General features: G+C 23.2%; 1 protein-coding gene and 1 pseudogene across 1 annotated transcript; one reads left to right on the top strand and one right to left on the bottom strand.

The window, feature by feature from the left end:
• LOC112591434 overlaps positions 1-10,586 on the bottom strand; it is a 391,626-nt pseudogene extending 381,040 nt beyond the window's left edge.
• Positions 10,587-15,355: 4,769 nt separating this feature from the next.
• LOC112591441 (reticulon-4-interacting protein 1, mitochondrial-like) lies at positions 15,356-21,565 on the top strand. The gene is made up of 10 exons (XM_025335259.1): positions 15,356-15,674; positions 15,815-15,909; positions 15,985-16,231; positions 16,923-17,068; positions 17,136-17,294; positions 18,611-18,912; positions 20,259-20,447; positions 20,525-20,690; positions 20,768-20,958; positions 21,038-21,565. Exons 2-10 carry the CDS (start codon positions 15,862-15,864, stop codon positions 21,087-21,089), a joined length of 1,500 nt encoding a protein of 499 aa, XP_025191044.1. The 5' UTR covers positions 15,356-15,674; positions 15,815-15,861; the 3' UTR covers positions 21,090-21,565.
• Positions 21,566-21,809: the final 244 nt, after the last annotated feature.

Here is a 21,809-nt window from a genome sequence, read left to right as displayed (position 1 = left end):
TTCTGTTGTTATTTATTAAAATGGGTATTTACAATTTATACTTACAAAAGCACATTAAGTTAATTTGATCAGTTTACAAGAAAAGAAAAAAATATATTACATGAATACGTTAAAGAGAAAGCCATCCCTAACACACTGAAATAATACTTAGATAAGTAAATGAGTAAATTTAAAATAATTTAATAATTTAAATATTGAATAGAGCAACAAATATTCATTGATTTTTTTTCTCACTTTTAAATTTATACCAATCAACAGAATATTATATACTAGATGTTATCCTATAATGGAAGTATAATAAAATTCGAGCTTGTAAAAAACTTTAAAAATAATTTAGAAGGAAATTAAGTATACAATAAAAATAAATAACTTGATACATTATTTCATTAACAGCCTTCTATAAATTATTCTTGATGTTGATCCAATAATAATTATAAAATAGTATGTAATCAACAGTTTCGTTAATCTGACAGACTTCATAATTCATGTGTGTATTAGTGTACAATTTGCAAATTCTTAAGCGTTAATTATATTAACTTCTTGCCTATTTACTTATAAATGTATATGATAGTTGTTAAATATGTGAAACTTTTCTACGACTAATAAAAGTTATTTACATAAATCAATTACGATTAAAACGTATGATAGCTATTTCAAGTTTTACGACGGTCATTAATATAATTTGTACATATTTAATTTACAAAATATAATATATTATACACTTCTTTATGAATCAATACCTTTATTTTATCAAAATTAGTTTTGTGCACTTTTATGTTATTATTCTTGAACAATAATATTTATATTGTATATAAATATGAATAAACTCGTCTTCATAAAGTATGGAAGATAATATTATACTTATAATGCATAAATATATTTTATAATACCATGTTATATTATTATATCATCGTTCCATCGCGCCGTGAATAATTAATATTAATAAGAACCTAAAATAAATATGCGTTATTATGAGTCTTGATTTTTTCATATTCTTTCAAATCGCGTGACCATTCCATCCGATTTAATACATTACACTGAAGTGTTGTTAAAGTGAAACAATATAAAATCTTGTTGTTTAAAGGTAAAATCACGTGATAGTGCCGATTTTCCCTCCAGCAATTGAAACATGAAAACCATATCTTATATTGTTGCAGAACGTATTTCGCACAAACAACATAATATCCATTGGCGTTACGTTTAAACGCTCATTTTACTAATTTACGTCGAACAAATTTTAAATTATTTAATCGGCATACACACTTGTTTTGAGAACGTGTGTAGCAATAAATAGGATAAAGTGAAATTACTATCGACATAACAAAGTCCCGTGTGTGAAGAAAATAGGTAGGTATACAGTAATTTTATTATCTCATAACGATCCCGTTCATGCTTTGCTCGACACCATAGTACTACGTTTGTATAATATACGTACATCTATAAGCTTAATAAAATAAATTTTATTGAATAAAAAATCACAAACAATGTTGTCTTCAATGTGACATAAACAAAATTGACTAGAACAAGTATGCTGCAAGACCGTTACTCAATTTTGGATATTGACAATATCCAAAGAGATCGTCAATTTATTATTTAAATAAAATTTATTTTTTTATTTTCTTAAAGAAAAGAGAAATTGTTTTTTTTAACAATGTATGAGAATTGAATAATTTAAAACTCATTAAAATACAGAAAATCTGTATTTAAATAACATTTCAATTTGTCGATTATAATATTAATATAAATTTATATTTATTATGAGCAACTTATAAGCATAATATAAACCTAGTAGAAGGGTGTATCGTGTATACTGTAATGGATATTTTTGCATAGAATTTTAAAGAAAAAATATGAATACTTGAAAGAAAAATAATTCCTAGTTTAAAAAACTATTTAAGACTTTGCATACTTATATGCATTTATTGTAATATGTACTTTTTATGCAAACGTCGGTCATTAATATTACTGTACTTAAACGCGCGAATATTCACTATATAGGTATTATACATAATACATATGGAATGCTAGAAACCTCGTTACTGCAATCGAGTTTCAATTTCTATGAGGGAAACCTGATTTCGATTTTATTTTTATTCCTTCCGAACACGACTCATACGTTTGCGTGACAATTGCATTCAAGACATAGTACGCGATTTGTTTTCAAAAATAAGTTAGATTTTGTTATTTTTTTCATTTCTACTTCCGTTCCATCGAAGTTATATGAGATAGTTTTATATTCAAAAATTAATTCAATAAAATAATAACGAATATAATTTATAACCAATAATACGTAATACATTATAATATTATAAAACACACATTTGTCATACCATAATATTTTCAAAATAATTTATAACTTCATAAAAAATTATTTCCAATAACTTTTCATTTTTTTCACTATAAAAAGTATAGTATAAATGTGTATATATTATATAATACAATATTATACTTTTATATTTTTATTAAGTTTACATAAATTTACATCTTAATACTTAAGCTCTGACGTGTTAAGTATGATTGGAAACCACCAGGAACATAAACTTTTGAACATATGAATGCAAATGTCTTTGCAGTTAAATGAAATAGAACAATTCAATGGTCGAATTTAAATACAATAACGCAATAGATTTGTTTGTAAACGAACAAGAAAATTAGAGCCACTATTTGTTATCCCAGAGAAAATATAAAAATAAATGCATATTTTCAAATTTAATTTCCTACGCATATTTATTGTCAGTACATGCAAATGTATTAAAACGTTTATAATTATATGTCTCACCTCAAAAGTAAACATAATAAATATATCATCCAGTTAAAAACTAAAATTTAACATTGAATACATAATTTGAAAAATTAAATTTAGATCATGTTTATGTAAATGGTAAATACAAACTATGTATGTATATTATACACATTTTTAATATAATAACTTAACATTAAAGTTTTTCGACATTTATCATTGTATTAACTAATAATAATATCGTAATTTTTTCCATTAAAAATGCAATTCTGAATAATACTTTATAGTTATGTAAACAACATTATTAATATGTATATAATACACATTTTTTTATTTATAAAATTATATAAAAATTCAGACAGATTTTTCAAAGGTATCAAATTCACTTATTGTTCATTATAATATAAAAGATAATGAAATAAAAATTTAAAAAGTTTAAAGAAACTATTCACAAATCACATAATTAGTGAGATAAATGGATATTTTGAATTTTTTTTTTTTTTATTGAAGAAATATGACGTTATATCTTTATTTACTGTAATGTACACCATATGAATGAATTAATATATTTTTTTTTACAAAACATTTAACTGGGAAAAAAAAATTATCACCATTTAGAATATTTGTTTAAATATTAATGTTCTACTAACTTATAATATTCTTTAATTCTGACTTATATTATAGTAATTATTGAGACTTCAAATATTTTAAAACGAGTCACTAAAATAACTTCTTCTTTTTTTTATATATAAATCGGTATAGTAAAATATTAAATTTTCACTAATGCGATTTAATTTAATAATATTGGACAAAATTATTCTGGAAAAAGTTCACATATGACAATGACATAAGTGACATTGAAAAATGATTACATACCGAATTCAATTTGCAATCGCAATAATAATGGAAAGAACGTATAAAGCGACTATAACTCTGTTGAACGTGGTAGTGTGTCCCAGAGAGCAACCCTTTAGGGAAAGGCGGGAAGTATGATAGTGGACAGAACTGCGGAGGGAATAACATTTCAACAAAACGCGAATCGGTCAAAAACAGGAAGTGTACTTCCGGTTTTGAAGGCGTCCGGAGTCCGTTGTTGGACTGTGAAATAATAAATCTTCTAAGGTTAAAACAAACTCATCCTCGTGCCAGGAAGTACGTGGTGTCGCCATTGAAATTATACGAGTATAGGACATAAAATAGTTAATGCAATAACCACACGCATTTTTTACTTTTAAATTCTGAGTAAGCTGATGAATGTACTGTTTTTTTTTTTTTTTGTAAGTCTGTCATCGCTTTTTGGTACAGTAGTCAATAGAAATATTTTGATCTTTAACTATGAAGATGATTTTCGGTAAAAAATTAAATCTAATTTGTACTTTAAGTGGTGGAAAAGGAAGTTGATCAAAAATAAAACAATATCACGAGTTAAAACTTTTTAAATTTTTATAAAATTAGATATTTAAACTAAAAATACAATAATTTTTTCATGAATATTTTAATATTAGACTAATTTTAAGCTGTTTATACTGAAAACCATTGTACCAAACTTTTATATGATATTATATCACTTTGTCTGTATTGAAATAAAACAAATTAATCATTATAATATGATATGATAAAATATACTAAAAATGTTTTTGGCATAAACTAGGTTAATCTAATATACTTTACTAATAGAGAAATACATTTTTAACAGTAATATTTATATGAAATATTATATAATAGAAGCTAAGTTTAATATAATATGAATCTCTGATAACCACGAAAATAAACTTACTGTACCGTATTATTCCAAAGAAATCCTTTAGTGGTAGAATTAAATTAATTTTTATCATTCATTTTGTGACATTCATGAGCAAAATAAAATTATTAACTACAGCAGTATGAACTATGAAGCCTAATTAACATAAAATTTATAAAAAATTATATTAAATTATGTTCACTTCAACAAATCATAACCTACAATTTATATTCGTGTCACATCCCATTGATATTAAAATTGTTCCTTTGTTTGTTAATAGAAATTAAGAATACATTGTACTACGCACGTATGAGCATTTAAAAATCTATAGGCAAACATAGCATGAATATTTTTTAATGAAAAACACTATCATTACCAGTCAATTTTTTTTTTTTTAATACAATGTTTAATAATTATATATATTGATAAGTTTTATAAGCGCTACGCAAACACCAATAATTTATAATGTTGTAAAATAATTTTTTAGGTTCTAAACATATCGATGAATGTATTGATTTTACAACTATGTGTGTTTTTTCTTACATAAGCTTTTCGTAAGTTGTAAATTTTCTAATTAAAAAATAATAGAAATCTTGTTTTTTATAAGTGTTCAGAGTTGAATTTTAATAAAATTCCTCTAAATCTTAAAAATGTGCTCATTATTTTGCTAAAAATTCAAAAAAATTTTGTTTTTATACCTAACATTTGAAAATGTAATACAATTTTTTCAACTTATATATAAAAATAAAATTCTGTCAAGAAACCAAATTAATTTATGATTATCTAAAGTATTTATAATATTGGATATTCACCAGTAAAATAATTGTTTTTTTTCTCAAAAATTTTTTGATATTTTGTTGTATTTCGAAAAAAAAAATAACAGCAGATAATTGAAATATTTCTCAAATGTTTATATAATAATTTTCATTACACGACAAAATTTTCAGAATTATTTAACTTTTTTTAAGCTGTTCATAAATGTTTGATTATACTTTAGTTTTTATTTCTATGATTATTAATAAAAATGTATTTTCTGGGACAAAATTCTTGAAAATTTATACAAAATCCACATAATTTGTTTTTATATCATCTGTATAAAAGTATTAAAAATATAAAGGCACAATTTTTTTTTATTCGTGCATTTGAAATTTTAATAGTCTAAATTTTGACAAAATTTATTAAAATCGCAAAAAAATACAAAGTATTTTTTAGTTAGAAACTCATAAAAACTTTTCTTTATACGCCAAGTTTTGAAAGTTTATTACATGATTCCTCATAAGTATAGGTTATCTGGTACCATAAAACCTAAAATATATATGTATATATAAAATGACAATTATTTTTTAAAAACATTTTAAATTCAAATTTGGACAATTATTACTTATTTAAACGATAAATAATAACGATGTTAATTTTTTTTTTTTTAATTTAAAAACATTTTTGTTGGAACTTAAAACTTTTATGTAAATTTTGTAATCATGAAATTTATTAAACGTATAATTTTAATTTATTATAAGGTTTTATCTATTTGTACTATTTTACTTTTTTACGGTTTTTACAAAAATACATTATTAAATGTTGATTTTATAAATTATATAAGTTAATATATAATATGAAAATATATATCAAGAAATATAGCTTATAATAATATAGTCTCCATCTCCACTCAGAATCGTTTTTCGTTTACCAAGATATATCATTGAATTCAAATTTAACACATCCATAACAGTATCCTAATCGACACCTAATGTACATCAGAACGATACACACTTGCCTATCTTTTTTTAAAACCTGTTTTTCATATTTTTATGTCACGATACCTTCACAAATTTAAATTTTATTTGTTCCTATTTCTTAGAATTAATTTTTTTCTTTTTGTTTTTTTTTAAATAAAAATAAAAACATTTTAAATTTATATTTACATGAATGAATAAAAATAAACTTGTTCTAAAAACTTCAAATATTTTCAGCTAATTGTAGACAGAAAAAAATTACAAAGATAAATTCCGAAATAAATCAAAAAAATCGGTTATATTTCTGGAGTGTGATAATATTAAACCTGTTATTAAACTATTGTTATTATAAACTTAAAAAAATGCATTATCATATAATTAATAAAAAAATGCATTTAACGTATGTATCAAAAATGTAAATAATGCATTTATTATTATATAAACTCAGAATATTAACTTAATAATCTGTTAACATTTATAGTTATAAATTTTATTAGTTTATTATAAATTTATTAGTATTTTTCATAATTATAAATTTATGTACTTTATTAGTATTTTTCATGGTTATAATTTTTAAAAAATAATATTTTATTTCTACTTTATATTTGTAAGCAATGACGAGTAATTGAATAAATTTGGTATTTTTTATAAATATTTCATAACAACAATAACATTACAAGCACCTATTAAAATTCGATTAATATTAAATTTTTATACATATATTTATCATACATCACTTCAAGCTTTAAAATATATTTCAAAAGTTCAAATTATATTGTTTTATAATATTTTAAATTGTTGAATTTTAATAATTTATTTTGTTGAAATATAACATTAAAACAATACATTTTATAATGCTTTTTTTTTAATGTGTAAAGGTGTTAAGAAATTGTTGTTTTATGTTTGAACAACTTGGACTTTAGCCAACAGTAGACACATGATAAACTATTTCATTTACTACATTCCAAATGTAATTGTCTTTGTTTTCCTTGCATAATATATATATGTAAACGCAACCAAACGTTTTATACAAATAATTACACACGATAAAAAAAATTATCTGCTACAAATTATAAATCTAAAAAAACAAATTTTATTCTATACATATTAGTTGATAAATAATTTTTTTACTTTGGTCTATTTTATGAAATTCACAATTCACAGTCATCAAAAATACGTGTAATAATGAATTTAAGATGAATTTAAATTTTTTTTATAATTAATTTAATTTTTATGGTTACAAATTAATAAAAATAAAACTTGATTGAACTTACTTCCACGTATAGTCCAATTATAATCTAAATCAAACAAGATAAACATTCATTACAGCTATTCAGATTAAATTATGGATAAAATCAGAATTTTAATGAGAAACTTTTTTAGATGCTTAACCATAATGGTATACGAATCATGTTTCAATTTAGATATACTACAATTTTCAACAAAATCATCTGCTCAACAGTAGTCAGTAATTAACATAAAAAAATTACGTTGTCATTAAAAAATAAATAGATTTTTGTACTCTGTATCATCATGTGGCACTTCTAACATCATATAAAATTAAAGTTTTTGAAAGTATAACTTTCAGCCTGGTAAATCAACCTGTATATATTATTATACACTTCGAAAATATACGAACACGATATTATTAAAGTGAACTAAAATCCACTAAAATGTTTTATTAGACTACGATAATATTAACGTTGGTCAGAGTTTTTAACGTTCTAGTTTGTAATTTTAATCCCGATGTTTATAATTAACCCCTTCCTGATATGTTCAACTTTTAAAATGGAATTTTCAATAACCATATGATTTTACAATACATACCGACTTAATAAAATAAGGAAATGGTAATTTTTTTATATTTTTTGTTAATTAACTTCTAACAAAAATATATTATAGCTACATAATTTACATAATTATAATGTTAATTATATTATTAGAAACATCTTGAACTCTATTAACCTAATTATTTAAATGTATAGTTGAATGGCAATTATGTAGAATATAGGTACTTATTAAACAATATAATATTTTGTTAAGTTATTTGTAATTTATTCATTAGAAATAATATAAATTTAATTTAATACCTAATAACATTTACTGGAATAATATAATTTTGTATTCACATAAAATATACATAATTATTTTAACAATGTTTAAATAAAAAAAAATATAAAAATATTAATGAATAATATCAGATTTTAGTTGTTAATTAATAATCTTATATTAATTATATTAACTTAAAAAATAATGACAAAGAAACAATTTTTGTTTCAGCTAAAAAATTATTTTAAATGTTTTAAATATAATTTTAGTACTATACTCGGATACTCGGTTGAATTCAAATATTAAATGATTTTTTTACAACTTGTCTATGAGTTAGAATGTACATTGTAAAAAAATTTTAAAAATTCTAGTTATTAGTTTAAACAGAGAGACTAAATTAATTTTATACATTTTGATTTTTCCCGGATTAATATAATATTTCATTTATTTTAAATATCAAGACTAAAATTTAAAATAAAGAAAAATATATTTTACATTTTTTATAATTTATTTTAAATTAAAGTTAGTCATTTCATGAATTTTATTTAAAATTAAAAATTAAAAATCTTGAGTTCTAAAATAATTAAATAAAATTAGTAGGTGATTTAATTTTTGGTCTTTTTGCATCATTTTTAAAATTCAAATTTTAATTTTTACTATATTTTGTTTTTGCAATGTATGATTAATTTAAACTATATTATCATTTAATTCATATTTTACGATAAAATATACTGCGCACATTATATTTTTTCATAATATTTATTTTAAATTGCCTACTGTTTTGATTCTATTTGTATTGTGAATAAAATGAGGTTCCGATTTGAAGCTTATAGATATGGATATGAAGGTAAGTATTTTTAGTAATATTATAGTAAATTATTCAAGCCTTTCAAAGCAGCATTAAAATATTATATAAATTTTAATTAATGGAATTAGCATAAATTTTATTTATTATTTACTTGTTAAAAACTTAAAATTTTCAGTTTAATTATCAATATTCTTAAAAAATAGGACTGCTAGACTCAAAGGACAGTTGGGGGCACACATAATTTTTTTTACCTTACAATAATTTATCTACTAATGCTTGAGAAAATTTATGATAAAATGCAATATTTAAACTACTAATAAGATTAGATTTCCAATCGTTGAATTTGGTTACATGGATATTAAAACTTTTCAAGCAGTTTTTTTTTTTAATTTACCGAAAATTTTAAATATTTTAATTTTTATATAAACAATATTAATTCAAAATTTCTGTTACTTATGCCATTTGATTTATTGATAAACACTAAATATCTCAATGTAATATACAGTTATATTGAATATTTCCGTTATTAATTTCAGTTTTACTCGAGGTTTTATTTATTATTTTAACTTATATAAATTAAAGCAAATATAGAGATAGAAATTTTGAATAAATTATTAATAAATATAAAAACTTATTTAATTTCCAATAGTTTTTCACAAAGCTAAAAATATTTTTAAAACAACTCCGTTAACTATTGTTCTGATATTAAGTATTAAAACAATCAAGTTTCCCCTGTATAAAACCTAAAAAAGACATAATAGAGAATTTAACATTTTGTAATGTTATGTTTTAAATACTGATCAATAAATCAATTATGTAGTTGAAACTAACAGTAATTACTTAACAGACAAATGTATAGTCATAATCGTGTATTTTTCAGATTAAAACTAAAAATAATACATTAATTTCAAACAATAAATAAAATTTAAAACAAACAATGATGAACTTCACCTATTTTATTTTAATTATTTAAAAGAAAGAAAAATTAAAAACGAAAAATTTTTTTTTAAATTTATGCCTGTGAATTAAATTAACGAATTAACTTCCTTATTCCTAACACCTATTGTTGTTAAATTGTAACTTGAAATTATATGAACGAATTTAAATAAAAATCATATTAAAAAAAAATAAATATTAATATTACAACATATTAAAAGTAAAATTGTGACAAACAAATATGCATATAAAATGTGTAATATAGGTAGGTACACGTCTTTTGGACGTTCGGCAAAATTAAGTAGACTCGTGAACCATATTCCACTTAAAACCCGAAACTTTGGACTAAGAGATTGGTTTCAAGAATAAAATCATAAACCGTGCAAACAATAATTATTATTTTACCAAAATAGAATCGTACCTGTAACGACGATGACGAGATAGATGACGACAACCCACAGATTGGACCACATGGCGCCGCACGCAATGCTCGCGACAGTACAACCAGCTGACTTTAACTGACGATGCATCCGCGGTTGTGTGCCGATTGGCGGCGCAAACGATACTACCGGCAGAGCACGCGTGCTGTTAGGCCAAACACTGCCATCGCCGCCACCGCCGCTGACTCACAATAATAATATATAATACGGACAACAATATCTACCGAGCGCCTTTGTCCGGAAATGGAATTATTTTTCAGATTCATCTACACATGTTTAATGCCTTTATAATCAGACACACATGGTTTTAAATACGAAATTTTCTTTACATTATTTTAGTCAACAGACAAAATATATCATACTATAATATTATATGATATAATAATACCAATATATGAATAAATAAAAAAATGATTATTCATTTTGATACAATAATCTATCCGAGGGCTTTTTAATGATAAACTAAGTACATGGAACACCCAAATTAATTATTTATGCGTAAAAGAAATTTTATGCTCGCTAAATGTAGTGAATTTAACAACGGAAAGAGCAGTTAAACTAATGAAAAATTTTCATGGAAGAGTAACCAAAGATTATGTCCAAAAACATAGAAGACTATACCCTGATTGTAAAAATAAAACGTTGAAAAAATAATTTTAAATGAGTGTGTTGAATGTATAATAAAATTTGAGAGAATGGTACTTTCATACATCAAAGTCAATCTTTAAAGTCAATACATCTATAAATGATAATAAATAAGAAAGAATGTAAAAACATAATTTATAGTAATTTTATTTTATTTAAAACATATCATGTAACAAATTTTAAATTTCCTATCTGTAAATGAAAAATACTTAAAAATATGAAGTATATCATTAAATTACGAGTAAATTAATACTCAAATTTTAAATTCAAATCAGCATGGATTACCTTAAATAAATCAATTTGGAACTATTTTTAGATCATTTTTTATGCACATACACAAATTCAGAAGGTGAAACTGAAAATATATTAAAATTGATAAATAAGGGACGCTTTAACGTATACACTATACATATTGAACTAATATAACAACTATCAGTCTTCAGTTTTCTCTCTTGTGACACGTGATATGCCATACCATACATGTGATATAAATAAGTACGTTAAATGACTAACATAATTGAATTTCTATTAACTTAATTTATTTTTAACTCTAGATCAAATAAAATAGATTAAATCTTACAAAAAAGTATTATTAAATGTTCCAAAAAATATAGAGGTCAGATAATATTGTAGTATCACAGTTGTTTCTAAATTAGTTTGAAAAATACTAAGAACTGTGACTTCTAACATATTAGCAATCAAATTGTTTAGATTCCATAAAATAATAGCCAAGTTACCGGTCTCGCTTAATTGGAAATAGTGACGCTGATTTCAGAAATTTAGCATAACATAATATAATATATGTATTCATATACATAATATCACACATAAAAGTAAGGATACATTTGTGTGAATTTGTTTTAGGTAATTTTTTGCGCCTCTGTAAAAACTTTCGAGCTCAGTTTTTCATTTTAATCCTAGTAAATGTAGTTTTCAGTTTTAACGTATACATACAAACATCATCATTCATCAGTAATTCATTTCACGAATTTATCGAACGATGTGATTTTGCTAACAAGTGGGTGCCACGTGAAATTTTGAAATATAAATTAATAAGAAAAAATAACATTAAACATAAAAATAATCACGACGATAACAATAACTAATTTATTGAAATACGAAATGAAAATCTAGTTGAGAATTTTTAAACAAAATTAGTTTTTGACTAAATGGATAGTATTTTTATTTTTATTTTTGTAGTTCATAAATAAATGATTTTAAATACTTGAAATTGTCACCAAAAGTTTATAATATTTAGATTTTTAAATTAGTTATGAGAATTGTTATAATAGATTCTTATCGAAGCGATGAATGCATTTAATTTACAATGGTATGTATCTTTTTTTTTTTAAATTTATTTTGGAGTCTGTTATTCTATTTTGGAAAAGTAAAAATGTTACAACCTTAAACTTTAAATGTAACTTATAGTAGAAAATTGAGAACTGTACATACCTGATATCTTTACAAAATATTAATGCTATAATTTTTAAATTATTTTTTATATTTTTGAACTCATTAAAGATATTAAAAAATGTTTAGATGTTTAGTTTATTTTTTATTTTATTTTATTATTTTTTATTTATTTATTTTTTTTTTTATGTATTTTGATATAAAATTTAATTATTACAGATCAAAATTATCCAAATATCTACTTTAGAATATAAAATTAAAAAAATATATTTTCACTGTAACATTTTCTTTTAATAATTTAATTACAAAGTATTTATCATTTAAATAACTGAATATTAATTTTTATTTCTATAAAAAAAAAAAAAATAATAAGCAGGAATTACTAAAAAAAAATATTATTTATATCGGTAAGTTGAAAATTCATAAAACTCATCCTCTAGAAACAAAGAACAATTTTATTTATACCACTACGGTAGGTAACTATACTAATTTCAAATAACGTGTACAACATTTTACTTTTGAAAATCGTATATTCGTATTTATTTTATAATCATAATTATTAGTTATTGTTTATTGTTTATTATAATAATTTATATTTATCTTTCAAATAGGTAATTGCGCGAAGATCATTCTGTACGTTTTAATAGCTATCCGTATAAGAACTAAAGTATTTTAAGTATTTCAGAACAAATTATGTTTTATCGTATAATATAAAATATAATAGCTATAAGTATAGGATAAATTAAACCCATTTATTTTCTACCTTAATCAAACTAATAGTTAAATAAACATTGTCTGTGTTTACATGTTTGTTTTATTACAGTAAGTATTTCAATATTTAACTAAGTTATGAGTATCAATGTAAAATATTTTGTTTTAAAAACGCTCACAACTTGTTTAAATCTCAATTTTTTAAACTTGATTTTTAACAACTTAATACTCATAAATTTAAATACAACTATGGCTGTTAATTGCCTGTTATATTACCTTATATATCCTATATCCTGTAGCTGTACCCTACATCTTACATATGCAGTATTAGATTATTAAAAGACATTAAGGCTGTAATATAGCCCATATAATTAAATAATTTACTATTTTCATAAGAGGTCTAAGGTTGCTTATAGTGTCTACGTCATATTTTAAAGAACATTTTCCTCTTAATAATTATATTAGTATTTATAGACATAATATAAATTTCAACATATTTTAATTACTTTATGCAAATTACAGAAATTAAATTTTTTTTTTTTCAATATATGTATATTAACTTTTTTTTATGAGTAATAAAGATTGAAGTTAAGAAACAAGGTTTGTTAAAATTATCCTTATAGAAGTTAATAGTTATCAAAAATAAATAATCAACACTTCACGAAAATATGTAATATGATATGACCGTTTCCCATGTTAAACATTATATAGTCTATATAAAAATATGAACGGCAATTCAATGGTTCACTTGAGTTAAGGTAGTTAAATACTCGTAAATAATAAAATATCTACTTTTATTTGATGACGTTAAAAGTAAGGTGTATTTATTTTATATTATAATAAATATAAAATATAAATACACCTTAGTTAAAACAATTTTAATTCCACGGATACTTGTATTTGGTACTGGTAAAAAAAAAAATGATATTAAACCACAGACTCGCGTCTATGTATTTAACAAATAACTAATAAGTTATAGTTATGGTTTTTTATTAACGGATAAATAAAATAACTCAAATTATCAATAAGAAATCAAGTATCCATGGAGTTCAGACCGTTAAAACGTCATCATAAAAATACACTAATTGTTACGTGAGTAAAGATAGGTTCAATTTCAAACAGTCTAGTTCAATTAAACGGTGAACACTGACCAATTTATAATGGACAAGAAGATTGAAAGTAAGCTCTATAATAAAATTCAATGCAATATTTTATTTTTAGCATTTATTAATAGTAGAGTTACGTAGTCACCTTAAAATTATTAAATCGTTTACAATTTTATTTTAAAGCATGGTTTTTACGAACATATTTGAAACACATAATTCGATTATTTCATAATATTTCAGTACTTACCTACTATAACTATATAAATTTAAGCCTTATAAAATGTATTACTAACTAACTAGGTACCTAAGTCTAAGGTATAATTGTAATACCTACGTATTCTACCGACTCTATGTACTTAAAACCTACAAACATCACAAAACATGAAAAATTTTAATAATTAGGTACAAATGGATTTGCACTTTTTGATGATTAGGTATTGGCATTGCATTAGATAAGTACGGCTTAATTTATTTTAAACTTGAATAAATGACTGAAGTTTGTTAGTTTTTTGACTTACCAAACAAAGCGAGTTTTCACGGAGGTAATGAAAGCAAACAGCTAGCTAACTGGTTAACTAATACGATAGGTATAAATGCATAACACTTACGTAGATTTTTCATCATAAAAACGGTCAAAAAAAAAGATAATTAAAAATACATTACCTCGAGGCTAGATAGGTACCTATTAGTAATATTAAACTGTTGAAAAATTCGGTTATTAATAGGAGCATTTTAACAAATACCACAAACATATAAAATAGCAATGTTGTTATGTTATATCTGTGGTAAATAACAAAACTATCGCCACAGCGATTTTTAATTTACTGTTTGCTCTCGGTACCTCCATGAAAAGGCACTTATTTTATCAGCTGTGAGAATTTCAGGAAAAAATTATACAACTATGGTTAAAAATTTTCGTAGTAAAATACATACAACCATATTATGTATATATATATATATATTAAATTTGAATAGACCTTAAGCACTGTTATCGTAAAATAATCATACTTCGAAAATAAAACTTCAATTTTATTTGAGTAGGTATCTTTACTTTTTTACTCTGATAACGCTAATCACCTTATTCTATTCCACTCGGTACCGATAACTGAAGTCAGGAATTTAGTTACTATTTGTTAACATTAGGGTATAAGTTTAAATTATTTAAAACATTAAAACAACACTTACAATTTGTAAAATATTATCATTTATGTTGTACATAATATAATCTATCTATTTTAAGTTCCAAAATCAATAAACTAGGTAGCGTAGATAATCCACTTAAATGAATCTAATAGTTTAGTCATGATAACATATAATAGACGACCTATTCGTTTTTACTTTTTTGTATATACAAGGTGAGTAACATAATATCTAATAAATTAATTTTTTGGGTGTGTCAAATTTGTGATATTCTTATTAAATAATGATTTTTTTAAATCATATGATGTGTTTTTCATGTTGGTTCATTGAATTTCTTCAAACAAAAATGTTTAAGTTTATGATATTGTCAACCAAAAGATAACACTAATTCAAGATTATCTAATGGGGAAAACTATAACTGACTTATTCAATGGATTTGAAACATTTAAGGTGCATACGTATTTTATTTACTAATATATATTTTTAAATCTATTGACTGTTGAATTTTTTTTTTAATCTATTCAGGTTTTGATAACAACTGCTCTAGAAAATGGAACCATTGCATTTGATCGCTGGTCTGATCAAATGCACCAATTGGCATTGGAAACATGGAATTCCAGATCTATACAAAATATACATGAAGGTATACACTTAGGTTGGGAACAATTCTTAGAAGCATGGTTACAAACTAAGTGCACACTTCAACAATACGACTTAAATTTTTTTGTTGATGCCCTGCAATCAAAAATAATCTACTTAACTGGCAATAGCTGTAAGTTAGTTTTATAATATTACTATATTAGTATTGATTATATTATTGAATTAAGTGTACCAACTTTTTGTATTTTAGTATAATAGTTTTTAAAATTAAATTTTAAATAATATTTCTTAAAACCAAATTTAAATTGATTATAATAATATGAATAACTAACTTAACCAACATAAATATTTTTTTTTAAAACATATACCTACTTAATATTTACAAATATATTTTATGATCAATTATTAAAAATAAAAATGTATTTCATTATTTTCTTAAATAATACATTTAATATTGATATATATGTATAATACACCTAATATAATATTTAATTAATTACATTTCTTTAGTTTAGTATTCCCTTCAAAAATATGTAAATTATTGTCAAAATAATAATAGATATTAATTTAGCTTTAAATGCCTTTATGTAGATGAAAAATACAAATCTTAAATTAATTTACCATAACTTCATATTTTTTAAATGAATTTGTTTAATTTAACTTATCCTAATAAATGTATATCTTCATTATTTATTTTATTCATTTTATTCATTTACCTAATAAAAAGCCATTACAACAAATAGCTTATAACAATAAAATATTGATAATTTTCTAATTGATACTGTAAATAAATTTAAAATTTCATCATGATTATATTCATTATACTTATATACTAAACATACAATATTATATAAATTTTTTAGTTAACCGAAGTCATATCTATATTGGTTTTGCTGGTTTGTTTGTCGGTAGTGGAGTTGGATTTTTGATTGGCGTAAATGTAAAGCCATCTTCCATCATAGTAACACATATGAAAGCTGTATCAGCAACCAATTATAATGGAAACGAAGTAATTTTTTATCCTTAGTATTAGTTTTTAAATATTTAAATTTATTTATATCCATGTTTAACATTAGAGCATAACATTATTAGAAGATGTTATAACACCAAAAATCACAGAATCTAATCAAGTAATGATAATGGTTAGAGCTGCTGCATTAGATTCAATGGATATTTTAGTTGCATCTGGTTATGGATCATTTATAAGGAAATTTTTAATTAAACATACATTACATGTAAGTATAAAAATCAATTTATGTTTATCATGTTTATAACTGTGTTCATATAATAAAAGAATACCATATCAGTGTTTGATATCTCTATTTTATAAAACACAGTAAAAGCAAACTTATGAAATTAATATTTTCAAGTATATATTTTATCAAAAACTATTTCAAGAGAAATTTAACCCAATATTTAATGATTTATACCTTAGAACAATCAAGACAATTTAATATTATAAGGTTATATGATTACTAAATGGTGTTTGACAAAGAACACAGTTTTTCATCTTACTATAAATCTATTTTAATTTATAAATGATACATATTCTTTCACTACAAGTTGAGGTTTAAATGTAAAACACAATATCATGCGTATTACCCCCTGTACTCGTTTGACACAGGACACACAGTAACTGTCAATGTAAAGACTATTCACATTTTCCCAGACTTGCCAATCAAGTCACTGATAACTCGTTGAATTTCTTGTTTAAGATCCAATTAAGTTCTGGTTAGTTAGCATAAATTAGTCTCATTTAATGAAGCCCCAAAGGAAGAAGTTACATGGAGTTAAATCTCACAACCTTGGTGGCTTCTGCTGAGTGGAATGAGTCAACTGTCAAATTTTTCACTTAACTATGCAATTGTGGTACAAAAAAGTAAAAAAAAAAAAAAATGGAAATCATATTTTGATAACAATGTTCAATCATTACATCTGTATTTCCATGTTGATCTTCAAAAAAATATGTATCCCACTTGCCTAAAACCCACACCAAATGGTTACTCGCTGTGGATGCATTTGTTTTTCCTTGATCGCCCTTGGGTTAGGCTTTACTTCTTCCTTTGGAGTGTCATTAAATCATTAGTTCATGCAAACTAACCACAAACTTATTGGATCTTAAGCAAGAAATTCAACGAGTTATCAGTGAACTCGATGGATAAATCTGTGAAAATGTGATGAGTAATTTCATTGAGTCACTGTATATTGAGCGAATAGAGAGGGTCATATACATGATTTCACATTTAAACCTCAACTCGTAGTGAAACAATATGTATCATTTATAATATATTTCTTATTAAATAAAATTTATTCATAGCAAAATTTAAAAAATGCATTCTTTATGAATAAAAAAGTATTGTTATTATAATAGATATGTTAGCTTAAAATCACTTTGCATTAATTAGTAAGAACGTATCTAAAATTTTCTATATTTATTTTCATTTATGAGAAAGTTAAATGTTTGATTTTGTAAGTATGTGACTAATAGTTAACAAAATTAATTTTATTAATTTATCAATTTATTTATTTATTTTTTTCGTTTTATTTATAGAAATCAATGCACCGAGAATTTCCAATTGTATTGGGGAGAGATTGTTCGGGAGTTGTTATTGATTTAGGATCAGATGTACGACGTGACATAAACATTAATGATGAAGTTTGGGTGTCACTGCCACCATGGTCTCCTTGTGGAACATTATGTGAAACTATAGTTGTGTCAGACAAATATGTTGGACACAAGCCACAAACATTAACCCATGAACAAGCAGCAACACTTCCATACTCAGGGTCATTGGCATGGTTGGCTGTATTTCAAACAGCTAATTTAAATCCACTGACTGCTATAGATAAAAAGTAACATTGTTTTTTAAATAATTAGTAATTTAGAGATAATACTATTGATTATTATATTTTTATCAGAAAATATTAGTCAAATACTAGCATTAATTCAAATTTAAAATACTAACCTGAGATTTTTGAATATTTTTAATGTAAACAAAAAAAAAAAAAATGCAAAGTGCATAATAATATATAATAATACTTTATTTTTTTTCATACTTAGTAGCACTTTGTAATTTTAATACATTTTATATTGATAATTAACAAATAACCAAAATTAATTTATGTCGTATATAGTAACATAGTATTATTTTGTTATTACTTTTAAAATCTACGTTAAATGTTTCAACCTCACTAAGGATAGTTTTTGTCTATTTTCGAGGAAGAAATAATTTTAAAATACATATTCCAAGCTGTATAAAAAATGCATTAATTGCTTTAAGAGACCATTATCAAATTATTAATTTATTAAATTTTAAATGATTCATCTACCCAAAAATATATTATCAATGATCCATTTAATTAGATTAAAAAAAAAAAAAAAAAAAAAAAAAAAACAATAATTTAGTAAACTTTATTTGCACAGTAAAAATAGTAATTCAATATCTTAACTGATTCTACAATGTACTTAATATATACTACAAAACCAAACCATTCAATTTTTACTATATCGTTTGACTTTATTCCCATATCTTATCAAACAAGATCAGATTAAATTAGGTAAAAAATTTAAACAAAATTTTAGTTCATATTATTTACTATTCATATAAAACACTAAAATAATTATTTAAGCAAAATTAAAAAACTTCTCATTACAAAACTACACTTATTGTAAAATTACCTATAACTAAAATTTCACTGGTTTGATTAACATGTTTAATCAATTGACAAATAATCCTAATCGACTAAATGTCAATAAATATCAAAGAAAGTATTTTTTAGTCAATCAGATGATGAATCATTGTGGTACTAGTTATTTAAGAGTATAAACAATTTTTTACTTTCCCTCAATACTAGGAGTCTTAAAATTTAATAATTTCTAATAAAAATCCTAGCATTTAATCAACATATAATTTAAAAATATTTTTTGAGAAAAAATTATAATTATAATTACTATAGTGAAACAAAACATGTCTAAATCTCTAATAATAATTTTAGCCATATCCGCAAGTCCACTACATAATTATACTTTAGATTTTTAATTTTAATATTCAGATAACTTGTTTTAAGCATTATTCTTGAAAAATTTAATAAATGTAAAGCAGTATTCTTTTTATTACATCATAAGAAGCACTAAAATAGGAAAAATTTAGTTTTCACAGTTCTAGAGAAAGTGGGTTATTAATATTAATTATTTTCAGGATAATTGTTTACTGTGGAGATACAGGAACAAGTTCAATAATTGTCCAGTTATGTTGTTATTTAAAAGCAGATGTTACTGTTGCTTGTCCAAGCCGAGTATGTTATTTTATGAAATACCTTGGTGCCACCACCACTTATGAAACTGAAACTGTTAGTATTGACCAATTACTTAGTACTGCACCCAGCGGGTAAGTTGAATTGAATTGTTGTTTTACATTAGATATTACATCATAAATTAAAATATATAACTTGTATATATTTTTAGATATGATTATGTATTCAATACAGCTGGTGAACTTAAATATAGTTTATGCAAACAATTGTGTAGTGCTTGTGGTATAGTAGTCCCTATTGGACCACACCACCTACCATCCGATTCATTTGGTCTTGTTCGTGGATTTTTCTATATGCAATGGCTAAGGTTGGCTTATGTGAGTATACCCTTTAAAAATATTATTTAAAGGCCTATTTATTGCAATTATAAATAATGATTTGAATCACATTTCAGAGGTTCAAAGGTAACAAATGTTGGGATCATTATGAATTTAACTCTAATATATTAAATGAACTTGCCAGCATGGCAAATGATTATGTTCTTAGACCAGTGTTAGATAAGACGTTTATGGAACATGAATTAGAACGCGCATTTAAACATTTACAAAGTAAACAGACTATTGGTAAAGTAGTAATGAAATTTAGGTAAGTCAAAAAGTATTCAAGCTTTTAATCTAATAAATTATAACCATTAATGCAAATGTATTTTTAAAAAAATTTTCAGTAATTTAAATGGCCCTACCTTGATGCCCAGATCTTCAGGAATTTTATTTTAGTAGATCCATTTGAATTGACATCAGTCTCTTCAAATAATGTGTTTAATTGTTAATAATTGAATATTTATTATTGTGTATGTAATAAAAAGAACAATTGTATTATTTTAATATATGACACTTTTATGTCTTTTAAATCAATATTATTATTGATATTATTTTATAGTTGAATTATGTGGCTCATATGACAATAGTGTTGGATAGCACCCTGCTCATTGAAGTGTTACTTTATTATTTAAACTACCGCTTAGAATGTATTTTGCTAAGATTAACATAGTAAAGTGATTTTATGACTAAAACTAATCATCAAACATTAAATCTGACTACAAATTTTAACATGGTCTGATATATACAGGGGTGTGGTTGCTACCCAAAATTACTCTTATATGAGATTCAGTATAGATATTTAAGTATTTCTAGTCTTAATTCATAGTAGAAAAGAATTTAAAATGATTTCAATGATCATTAAGTATTTTATAATACATTATCCAATTAAGTAATTTACTTATCAAGTAAAATATTTCAATAATTCAGATTTAAAAATTTAACATAATTTATGTATTTAATTATTATTAATATTATTTGTCTTAAAAATTATTAAATCTGTTATTAGATTAACTCAATATGTAAAATAAATATTGTAATAATATCTTATATTTCTTATTCTTGTAGCTAGAACAAAATTAGCATTGAACTTTTAAAAGTAATTTTAATAATGATACA

Source organism: Melanaphis sacchari, unplaced genomic scaffold (assembly GCF_002803265.2).
Source record: "Melanaphis sacchari strain LSU unplaced genomic scaffold, SCAv2.0 Contig134_pilon_pilon, whole genome shotgun sequence".
Lineage (NCBI taxonomy): Eukaryota > Metazoa > Arthropoda > Insecta > Hemiptera > Aphididae > Melanaphis > Melanaphis sacchari.
This window is presented reverse-complemented; position numbering and strand designations above follow the sequence as displayed.

What these genes read in the sequence shown, in the direction of transcription:
- LOC112591441 (XM_025335259.1), top strand. Translation starts at nt 15,862, where the DNA reads ATGGGGAAAACTATAACTGACTTATTCAATGGATTTGAAACATTTAAG. An exon ending in CCAATTATAATGGAAACGAA is followed by an intron (nt 17,069 to 17,135) that starts GTAATTTTTTAT and finishes GTTTAACATTAG; the next exon opens with AGCATAACATTATTAGAAGA. An exon ending in CTTAGTACTGCACCCAGCGG is followed by an intron (nt 20,448 to 20,524) that starts GTAAGTTGAATT and finishes ATATATTTTTAG; the next exon opens with ATATGATTATGTATTCAATA.